We start from the raw sequence: 12,161 nt of genomic DNA on the forward strand, positions 1-12,161 counted from the left end.
ATGTTTGCATTATGTAATAAATTTATGTTTACACATTTGCAAAATCAGACAAATTTAATGGGCTGTATGCTGCACAGTCCTTTGTTGAAGATTAAAAAAAAAGAAGAAGAAGAAGAAGACCTAAACGTCTAGCACTGCACTCCAGAGCTGGGGCAAGGGGTCGGGTCTTGGCTTTCCACACTAGGGCCTACTACAAACCCGCGCACTCCTCCTGCCTGCTGTTCAATTCACCATATTTACGTCCTCCATCGTTACAACTTAATTTTAAACGAATGGGACTATTACGAGCCATACGCGTACATAGTATGGCAATGATCCTGGCATCATCAAGGCACATGCAACTGCAAGAAACAAAGTTGAAATCAATTGTTTTTGTGTGAAGAAAATCAATTCTTTCTAACTAACCTTTGGTCGACGTGTCTCATACTGAGCAATATCAGCAATGGAGGGAATGGCAAACTTTTTGGTTGCTCCCGATCCCTTGTCTTTTTTGGTAGAGTCTGCCATCGCTTCTTGCCGCTATCAATTCAGCTCGGCATTTGCCATTAGATTACACGGTAGTTCATCGTTAGGTTGCGCGTGTACTTGTATGTTTACTTATGATGACGATGAATTCACTCAGCTAGCAGTCTACCCGTAAACCGTTCATTCTCGTTGGGCCGAATGTGGGGATGAGAGCTCAATTCGGCTCTGTTTTTACCGATTACCGATCTACTCCACCTCCCCGTCCAGCCGTCGCACGCGCAGTCGAGCAGTGCAGGCAGGCATGGCAGCGCAACAACGTTAGCTCGAGAAGAGGATTCGGACGAGCCGCCGGCGGACTGTACCAGTGAATCGAATCATTCTGCATTTTTCCATCGTGGGGCCCATCGTGGGGCTCATAAAAAGGCATACTATAATGTAGCGTCACCTACGCATTGCCCGTGTGAGGAGAATGAGCTACGCGACATATACACCGTATGGCTCTTAACACACGCCGCAGCGGTGTACGCTGTATGTAATCAATGAATGGTCCTATCGTACAGTATATCGATTTTGTTGGCAAACTACATGCCACACAGACCGTGAAACGCTACATACCATTACACAGCGGGACCTTCGCGCAACGCATATCGTGTACTGCAGGCAGGACAGACACGGGGAACGCTGCGCTGTCACTGCTTGCCCTGGCACACATACCAATGCACCAGTCCCGACGCACCAGCAGGAAAAATGGGGAAAACGGCGGTTCTACTCCTGGGACTTCTTACGGGATTTGTATCTCTGATATTGCAATCCGTTTCCCTCGGAACAGAATACTGGTTTGAAGGAACACTCACAGGGACACTGGATAGCCAATCTGAAGCACTGGCGGACTATTACGAGAACCAGACCAGTTTAAATGAAATTCCCGCATTGGTACGGAACCGGGGCTTGTTTAGTTTCTGTGGTTATTATTATGACGCTAATGCATCTTCCACAACTGTGCCTTCTCCAACAACCAGTGTGAACTTCCAGGCCCAGGGAGACTCAATACCTCCCTACGGTAAGAATTGAGAGAGGAATATATACTTGGCATTTTGACCATATCATCAGAAAAATATGTTTCATATTAAATGCTTATCACTGCAGTGATTTGCATTTCGATATTTATTCCCTCATACAGAAGCAGATACACAAATGTGAGATTAGAGAATGTGGTTTTTTTTTTTTAGTGCAACTATCTACCTTTTGATATCATGCATATATTCACTAGGTTCTATTACTCGTAATTATTGACGAGTGTCTATATTCACGAATGGCATCCACTGTCTGAAGCACCACACCACAAACCCTCATCCAGTTGCTGAACAGGCTTTGATGAGAAGCACCATAGAAGTAGAAGTAGAAGTAGAATATAAAGATATTAAATGCTGTCATGCTGATGATATGCAATTCAGTGTACAATGAACAATTGTGTTTTGACTGTCAGAAATAGTATCATACTTGTACACATACAATTGTACATCATTGTACATATATACATCGTATACAGTTTATAAAATGTATTTCATCTAGTCACACTAATTTCATCTCTAACAAAATGATTGCTAGTAGTATGATGAAATCACAAATTTATGTGTGAATTACATAGCCTTTGTTTAGTACATACTGTATGCACTGTAACATCGTGAGATAAAGTAAATTGGTTGTTTCTTTTAGTCTGTTGATGACTGTCAGTAAAACCAAGGAGGTTTTATACATGGAGTTCCAACTGGCTGTAATTATTCAGACAGTTGTCAGATTTCTATTGATGTACAAAAGAATTCCACAGGTGCACTTGTGCCTTTGATGATCGATGTTCCAAGCCGCCGTCTTGCTGAACAATCTGAAGATTCATTTTGAACGTTATCATAGTGAAATGTTGGCCATATTTTGCTTATTTATTTATCAAATGAAATGAAATTTCATTTAATAATAAAGCATGTAAAACAAAAGTCAATTCCGTTCACAAATTTGCGCAAAAGTGTAAATCAGAGCTGTATTATGTGAAAATGTTGAAAACTGTACCATCCTGGAAAGCTGGTTTTATCACTTTTCGACTTAATTTCCCCAAATGAAACTAATATGTAATAATCTTCAAGTATAATTCTTTATTTCATTTCTATTTATCTTCATTTCATCATTTTTTCCTCAATTTCTGTTCGCTCATCCTCGTGTCTGTACCACCTACCATTTATAAGAATGGATAACGAAAAGTAATTACCATCACAAAGACATATCTTCCTTTGAAAGTGGCTGGTGATTATGTAATGAGACACGAGTCAATTGTCTTCGTATCGGCGCGGCTGATCCTGTTTGGCACATGCTTCAAATATTTTTGAGCGGCGGCTTCGAACATAGATCAAAGGGAATAACTCTGTTGTTACTCCATCTCTTCAACCTCCTTGGTAAATCGCATAGTGTTGTGTGATTAACAAGGGGTTGCATTCACTAGCAACACTGTATTTCCCCTTTACCCTTTACCTACCATGTGTATACATGCAAAAGGAAGAGTTTCATAGATTTTTTTTGTTTGTTTTCATGTTTTTTCAGTGCAGTATGTCTGTTTTTCTGACACTAAATGAAATTTCTTTCAAAACATATCTATTCGTTCATACATATTATCATTCTTTCATAAATATCATACATACACTGTAACAATCAAATTCAAAGGGGAAGTATATTGAAAAATACAGGAAGACAAGGGAACCTTTGGGAAGAATCACATCCTTTCCATTATAAGTACTTTGTAAGGTCCCTCAAAAAAAGAAGCAAACAAAAACAAGAACTTGTGAGCAAATAACTAACTGCAACAACCAGCTATTCTGGGAAGTTATCATTTTCGAGTTTGATGGAATTATTGGAGTTTACATATTACATAGATGTGAATAGTAGGCCCTATGTTTATTTCTTTGCATTTATAGAATAATCTTAATGACAAAAATTTTACTTGTTTTGTTGAACTTGAATTTTGCCCTACCCCCCCCCCCCAAAAAAAAAGAGAGATGTGTACATACAGTACATTTGTACATGTTACAGTGTAGATATTCTCTACAGTTGTATTCATATAATATAAGTTCATTAGACTTCTGTTGAAATGAAGCAAGTAGTCTTTCACCATATATATTTTTGTATATCATGATTTCCACTATTGAATGAAGAATCTACTTTAAGTAATCATTCATAAAGTATCCATCTAAAATGTTTACATGGGGGTTGAATTTGTTAAATGTACATTTGATGTAGATACTCTAGATTTGTTGTAGAACATAAATGATAATGACTTTAAGCATGGATCTGCGATGTATCCAATTCTATAGCACAGGTTAAAGGGTGTCTACAGTTCTGGTTGAGGTGAGGATTTAGCTTTTAACGTTCTGCGAGATATTCAGAAAACACTCTATGGAATGTCAAACAGCATGCAATTTTAAGGGGTATCAAAAGTTTATTTGATGAAATTCGGTTTTGAAATGGCTGAGATATCCCAAAACAAGATGAAAGAAAGAGATCCTAATAAAAGGCATGGCCTGTCGCCTTGTATTATTATCACTTTTTTTTTTTTGGTATCTCAGCCATTTGAACACCAATTTTCATCAAATAAACATTGAATCCTTCTTAAAATTACATGCTCTTTCATATCTCATAAGAGGTTTCTCATTATCTCTCTTGGGTATATTCCAAACATGAATCCCCACCTCAAACAGTACTGTAGAGTCCCTTTAATCTTTCCTCATCAGCACAGACTGAAGTGATGGGCTTATGGATGAATTATGAACAAATTACACTGTAGTCACTGTTTTTGACCAAATGGACAAAACTACCCTATTTGACTGAAAAGAGTACTATAGTCGCTTTGACATCACGGTGTGATTCATGTACGATGTGTAATACACCATGTAGGTTGTATTATAAACAGACTTGAAATTGAATCTCAACCATGTCTGTGCCCTTCTGCTGCTACACGTATGTTTTATGAAAACAACTTTCGCTGTTCTTTCTTTCATAATTTGTTTTGGTTGTGGCTTTGTAATTGTTTCTTTTTTTTTTAGTTTTCAGGTTTTTTTGTTTTTTGTTTTTTGCAGGAGGATAAAGATGCTTTTCAACAATTGTATGTTGATACCAGATTGTAAAATCTATGAATTGATTTTTATTCATTCCAATGTACCATTTACTATGTACACTTACTTGCATTGATGTCTCTTTCATTCAAATGGTTTTGCAGTACTGCTATCACCTTCCTAATAATTAGCTGTGTATATTAAAAAAAGACAGATTTTAGTGAAAGTGCTTCAAAATTTATGCTTTGAAGAATACAGAAAAGTGAAGAACAGAGAAAATGTGGATCTTTGGATTTGATATTTCTATTCAAGCTGAACCAGTGAACTGTCTTTGTACCACTGCAAGATACAGAAATTTGACATGGCAGAGTGAAATTGTGAATTACAGTTGTATAGAAATTATGAACCTGTATGACAATATGCACTGGAAAGTGCCATACAAATATGATATTTACTCAAATGTCATCATCTTTATTGAGCACCCAATATTAGTTGCTGTAGAAGTAGTGCAAGTGGTACAGTTTATGAGCTGAAAATGAAGAAATTATTGTTATCTCTCAGTATTGATGAGAGAGCAAGGCACCAAAATTTCTTTTCATCAAATCAGTGATGTCTCAAAGTCAAGAACATAAAATGCACACTATTGTAAGCACTTACAACAAAATTACAACAAAAATTTCTTTTCTCATTCCCAAATTTGCCAGGCAGTAGTTGAACTTAACCCATTGCTTATCGTAGAACAGAGTATACTGTATATTTTGTAAATGTATACTCTCAAGAATTTCTTGTAAGGGGCCTCACAGGTAACAGATGAAATGTTGGCAGTTGCTAGCTTCATATGAAATGTGATAGAGATTTTAAAAGAAAAGAAAGAAAGAAAAAAAAACCTCAAGTGGTTGTATTCAAGTATCTTTCATCTAATTCTGCCTTAGCAATTGGCAAGCTGTTTGTGTACAATGTCAACATGGCATTTTGCTGGTGGTGTTCAGGGGGTTAATGCACATACTGTATATCTCTCAAACTCACGGTGGCATACACTGTTGCAGTGCACTTACAGTGCATGAACATGACCAGTGCCTGGTGATGCACGAGGCATGATACCTAGATGTTTTATTGAGTGCACAGGGAAGGGAGGTTGAGAGTCTTAGGGTAGGAAAGAGATTGAAATAACACAGTTGTACACAGAGAGATACAGCAGTGAAGAGGGTGAGATGGGGGGGGGGGGGGGGAGAGGGGAGAGGGGGGAGATGGGGGTGAAGAAAGGAAGAGAGAGAGAGAGTGGGTTTATGAGAGATTCTCTGTCATCTAATGGTATCATGATGGATTCGTACACATTAAGGCCCTGGTCTGGAATATTAAATTAGTAGACGGATGTGATGGATGGGTAAGGGAACAACATGTAATCGTGCATACAGAATGGTTGCAGGTTGGTAGTGGTATCATTATTTGTGCACCTTTTTGCATCATAAAGGGAGAGAGGATTGGTCTCACCCAGTTTTGACAAAAATAGAAATATAGAAAGATAATGTCTAGTAAGAAGAGGAAATTGAATAAATTGGAAAGTGGCTGATGTGAATGAGAGGTGGAAAATCTGCAATGTAATATACTCTACACTTGCAGAGCTGAAAAAAAAGAACAATTGGGAATTAAATATACATGCTGTGTTTCTAGTTTAACCCAATCTATTTGGTATTTAAAGCTTACAGGGTGATAGTCTGTGACTGTTGTTTGCCTGTGCAGGCAGTATTATAGCTTGATCACATGTACATGTAAAATGGGCAGTGAATGTGACAAATAATTTAGCTAGACTACATGTAAGTACTCTCTTTTGTTTACACAGTGATTTTTTAGCTTAATGCAAAAAAAAAACAAACAAAAAAACCCACAGTAACAACAAAACCATAACATATACTTGATAGCTACACAGATGGTACAGCTATTACACTGTATGTTTAAAATATGAGATGAATTACATCCTACAACCATTTTTGTTGGAGGAGGGGTTGTTGGGGTAGTTTAGTTTAATTTTTTATGAATTTGATTACCTTGGGTATGTTTTGTTTTAATTGGACAAATTCAAGAATGTTTAATTTAAAAAAAAGAGAGGTAGTGTATGCTGGATCAAACTGTTACACAGGAGTGTTTCTTTAATCCAGATGTAAAGCTCATGACTACAGATTTCGCCTCCCAGCATCATCCACTCTATCTCCAAAATGTGGTGCCTTCCATGGTACTCCATCACTTTGAATGTGTGTGCATGTGCCTCTGTGTACATGTCTACATGTACATGTACATAGTGTACAACAGTGACAAGTGTGTGCAGCTGTATGTGTGTACCCCAGTATGAGTTCCAAGGGAAGGCATCACAGTGAAGGGGTGGGCCCCCGCATCCCACACAAGGTACACATGCCAGCGAGATAAACGCACGAAAGCTGCGGTAGGAGCAACGGCAAGCACATCGTACTGTACATCTCATATATAAATACATATATCGTGGGGCTCAGTGGTGAAGAAAATTAGGAATGCTTTTCCCAATATCCAAATGACCTTGCCCAGGAAATTAAGAGGAGGGTCCCGGAATGAATAAGGTATACAACAATTTGATAAAATATGCATATATACAGTGTTGTGTACTGTACAGTGTAAGTCATAAAATTTGTATGAGCCATAAGGTACATTGATGGTATTGATAGAAACTAACAATTTTTCTTTACAGCCCAATAATTTTCTGATATTTCATACCCTTTAAAAGAGTTGACATCAAATAAAGTCAGGATAAAGGATGTGGATGACTATACTTTTTTCCTGTTATAGTGGAAAATAATGAAAATATGCTAAGAGAGAAAGGATGAAAGTAATAAGCCAACAGATGTAAAACCATTTTTATTTTATTGCAGCTTGTCAAACCACTCTTTTACTTTTAAATTATTAGGTACCGTACTACCTGTCTGTTATTGGCCAGGGCTGCACACTGGCGCCGGTCCGACGGTCAAGACCGGCAAAAGTCACTGTCGGACCGGTAACTTTTCAGGAAATCCACAAGTTACCGGTCCGACATGACCAGTAAAAAAAAAAAGCATTGGCGGGGTCAGTAGAAAGAAAAAGATCAGCCCCGATCAGGGAGAAACAGAATGCAAAATATCGCATTGTTCAACACGTTTTACGCAAGTTTTCGAATATGTCTACCGGTGCAATTGTAAAGTAAACATACAATTGTATATTAGTTTTGAGCACTAGCAGTCGACCAGTTTATTCGCGCTCGCTTGCGCATTGGCGCTGCTCACGCACTGCCATGCTATGCAATACATGCAAAGGATGTACGGTACAATGTAACTGTTGAAATGCATGGATTGTTTCCCCGATCCCGTTTTGTTTGTTCGTTTGCTTGCGATCGGCGGTCATGCCAGACAAGAAGCATTGATAGAAGCGCACGCATTTCTGGGTCATTATTTTTACTAATGATTTTTTTTTTTTTTTTTTTTTTTTTTTTTTTTTTTTTTTTTTTTAACGCAAGATCGATCCGATCCCGGCTTCGCAGCTGCGTGGCAGTTGACATGTTAGAACTATTTTACTTGTGCCGATTTTTAGAAAAAGTAAAAACATATTCTATATTCAGCGATACAGTAAATGAATATTTTCATTCGTTTAGAATGGTCTCATAATGAAGATAGGCGCGAAAAGGATCACGAAATCGGCCCTTAAAAAAATGTAAAGAGATAATACAAGGGAGAAAAAAAAAATCATGAAATCATCGCAGTCCCGCTTACATATTTCAGGTAGAAATCGTCCCAAAAAGGATCATGAATTCGGCCGCGTCGTACACCTTTCAAAAGCTCATACAAGTGCGAAATGCGAAGAGATTATAGAGGAGAAAAAAAAATAAGGACATATTAATTTGGTGCGTGCATCATAAAAGATTACAGCCGAATAACAATTCATGAAATCAACGCAAACCCGTTGAAATTTGAGGAAATAAATAGGCGCAAAAAAGATCTTGAATCCAGTCCTGCATGCCATGTCGGTTATCAAAAACGCATGCACAAATGCAACGAGATTATCGGGAGAAAAATAAAGGACACACCCCTTCTGGTGCGTGCATTACAAAAGATTACATCCGAAGTAATTCATGAATTCGCCACAATCCCGCTGATATTTGAGGTAGAAATAGACGCAAAAAGGATCGTGAATTCGGCCGTGTCGTATACCTTTTAACAACGCATGTACTAAATGGTAGGAGATTAGCGGGATAAAGATAATGTACACATTTTCAACCCCTTTTGGCGCTTGCATCATATAGATTACAGCCAAAGAGTAATTCATGAAATTATCGCAATCCCGTTGAAATTTGAGTAAACAATAATAGGCGCAAAAGAATCTCGAATTCGGCCCTGCGTGCAGTGTATAATTTTGAAAACGCATTCACAAATGTGAAGAGATTATCGGGAGAAAAATAAAGAACTTATTTTCAACCCTTCTGTCGCGTGTATCACAAAAGATTACAGCCGAAATAATTAATGAAATATCGCAATCCCGCTGATATTTGATGTAGAAATAGGCGCTAAAAGGACCGTGAATTCGGCCGTGTCGTATAGGCCTACCTTTTAAGAACGCATGTATACGATATGTGAAGAGATTATTGGGAGAAAAATACAGGACACATTTTCAACCCGTTTTGGCGCGTGCATCATAAAGATTATAGCCGAATAATAATTCATAAAATCATCGCAATCCCGTTGAAGTTTGAGGAGACAATAGGCGCAAAAAGAATTATGATTTTTGGTCATGGCGTATATCTTTTAAGAACGCATTTACGAAATGCGAAGAGAAAAAAATAAAGGACACATTTTCAACCCCTTTTGGCGCGTTCATCATGAAAGAATACAGCCGAAGTTATTCATGAAATCATCGCAATCCCGCTGATAATTGAGGTAGAAATAGGCGCAAAAAGGATCGTGAATTCGGCCGTGTCGTATATCTTTATGTACGGAATGCGAAGAGATTGTGGGGAGAAAAATAAAGAACGCATTTTCAACCATTTTAGCTGGTGCGTGCATGAGATCACAAAAAGTTACACCCGAAATAATTCATGAAATTGCCACAATTCCGCTGATAATTTGTTTGAGGTAGAAATAGGCGCAAAAAGTATCATGAATTCGGCGGTGTTGAACATCTTTTAAGAACGCACTTACGAAATTCGAAGAGTTTATCGGGAAAAAATAAAAGGACACATTTTCAACCCCTTTTGGCGCGTGAATCATAAAAGATTACAGCCGAAGTAATTCATGAAATCGTCACAATCCCGCTGATATTTGAGGTAGAAATATAGGCGCAAAAAGTATCATGAATTCGGCGGTGTGGAACATCTTTTAAGAACGCACTTACGAAATTCGAAGAGTTTATCGGGAAAAAATAAAAGGACACATTTTCAACCCCTTTTGGCGCGTGAATCATAAAAGATTACAGCCGAAGTAATTCATGAAATCGTCACAATCCCGCTGATATATGAGGTAGAAATATAGGCGCAAAAAGTATCATGAATTCGGCGGTGTGGAACATCTGTTAAGAACGCACTTACGAAATTCGAAGAGTTTATCGGGAAAAAATAAAGGACACATTTTCAACCCCTTTTGGCGCATGAATCATAAAAGATTACAGCCGAAGTAATTCATGAAATCGTCACAATCCCGCTGATATTTGAGGTAAAAATAGGCGCAAAAAGTATCATGAATTCGGCCGTGTGGTACATCTTTTAAGAACGCACTTACGAAATTCGAAGAGTTTATATCGGCAAAAAAAAATAAAGGACACATTTTCACCCCTTTTGGCGCGTGCATCATAAAATGTTACAGCCGAAGTAATTCATGAAATCGTCACAATCCCGCTGATATTTGAAGTAGAAATGGGCGCAAAGAGGATTGCGAATTCGGCCCTGCATGTCGTGTACCTTTCAGAACGCATGCACAAATGCGAAGAGAGTGTCGAAAGAAAAATAAAGAACCCCTCGTAGCTCGTGCATCAGAAAATATCACAGCTAAAATAATTCATTAAATCACGGTTATGCAGCAAGTTCGTGCGCCGATGTTTAGAAAAAGTCACAAACGCATGATACAATCTGATTTTTTTTTCATTATCATTTTACACTGTAATTCACGAACAAACATTCTATTTTTTTTTTTCTCATTTTTTTTTTATTTCTTGTGCAATAAATAATTCAAGTTTAAAAAGACATTAATCAGTAAAATGTACATGGGGGGGGGGGGGTACGTCCATAAAAACAAGAAAATAAGTTTGCAAGTAATTTAATGTTTTTTTTAGGTTGCCGTTGTTGACCGGTAAGTTTTCTGTTCGGACCGGTAAAAAATGGTAAAATGGGGCATCTACCGGTCCGACAGAGACATGTCGGACCGGCAGAAAAAATGGGTTAGTGTGCAGCCCTGTATTGGCACAATTATTGTGTGGTAACATTTCAACATTATGTAACATGTTTGGAAACAAGCTGTAATTCGATACATGCAAGATATTTATACCCTGCACATTCTTACATCTATTGAGCTCATACATTGCATACTGCAATCTGTGTAAATGAATTATATTTGTGATATTGCATGATTGTAGATCCACTTGAATTACACTGTAATTAGGAATCAACTATATTTACATAGATGTGACAACCAGAGCAAATATATTATGGGATGGGTTGCGAAAAAAAAGAACAAAAAAAAAAAAAAAAAAAACAGAAGAAAACAAAACACACACACACACATGCACACACACACACACACACACAAATCAATATTCAAACAAACAAAACTATGAAGATATAAAATAAGCAAAGATATTGAATATATTGAATCGCTCTACAAGGTAGTATATGTCATATCAATTTATTGGAAGAAAAAGCCTCCACCCCCTGATAATGCTGTTCTTTATATTATATGAGATTCAAGTGATTATTTTTATCCTGAGGAGTGTACATGTACTGTAATTGTTTGTAAAGTGTGGTAATTGCAATTGAGTCCTTCACAAAGTAGTCGCAAAGTACACGTAACCTGTCTTGAATAAATCCATTGCCTTATCTGAGCATATATGAGGAGATAAAATAATCTGTCAATATTTGCTTAAATGAGACAAGAGAAACATAGATGTTGTAGCCTGGGGGAAAAAATGCATACTAATGTGGGTCTCAGGATAGGCAAATGTCATTAAGTTTTCTTGAGTCGTGAAATACAATACTTTCATGTTTTGAATGTTTACAAATTTCACTCCATATTCAAATTTTATTAGCTTCATTGATACTACATGATAGAAAATATAACGAACAGAATGGTAGCGGGTTCATGAAAATCAGACATACACTGTACAAGAATTGGTAAGTTGTTGGATTTCAAAGTAAGTTTGTTTGTTTTGTTTTGTTTTTTCGAGGAAAACATAAATATTAATGGCAGCCACATTGATGCAGATATGATTTCTTACAAATCCCCAGTCATTTTTTTTTTTTTTTTTTAAGAGTCATGAAATTCATGTCTTGGACTATGATTTACAGAGCACTGCAATGACACAACCCCTTTATCTAATTACTTTTTATTGCAGTTTTACATTGTT

At 37.3% G+C, this 12,161-nt stretch overlaps 2 protein-coding genes across 2 annotated transcripts in view; one reads left to right on the forward strand and one right to left on the reverse strand.

Annotated features, from left to right (window-relative positions):
- Positions 1-830, reverse strand: part of LOC140231577 (uncharacterized) — a 9,993-nt gene extending 9,163 nt beyond the window's left edge. Inside the window, exon 1 of the mRNA XM_072311722.1 lies at positions 406-830. Within this exon, the coding sequence (XP_072167823.1) occupies positions 406-507 (102 nt within the window). The 5' untranslated portion in view covers positions 508-830. The remainder of the gene's footprint in view (positions 1-405) is intronic.
- Positions 831-1,177: 347 nt separating this feature from the next.
- Positions 1,178-12,161, forward strand: part of LOC140231869 (uncharacterized) — a 49,285-nt gene continuing 38,301 nt past the window's right edge. Inside the window, exon 1 of the mRNA XM_072312020.1 lies at positions 1,178-1,525. Within this exon, the coding sequence (XP_072168121.1) occupies positions 1,213-1,525 (313 nt within the window). The 5' untranslated portion in view covers positions 1,178-1,212. The remainder of the gene's footprint in view (positions 1,526-12,161) is intronic.

This window comes from Diadema setosum, chromosome 8, assembly GCF_964275005.1.
Source record: "Diadema setosum chromosome 8, eeDiaSeto1, whole genome shotgun sequence".
Taxonomy (NCBI): domain Eukaryota; kingdom Metazoa; phylum Echinodermata; class Echinoidea; order Diadematoida; family Diadematidae; genus Diadema; species Diadema setosum.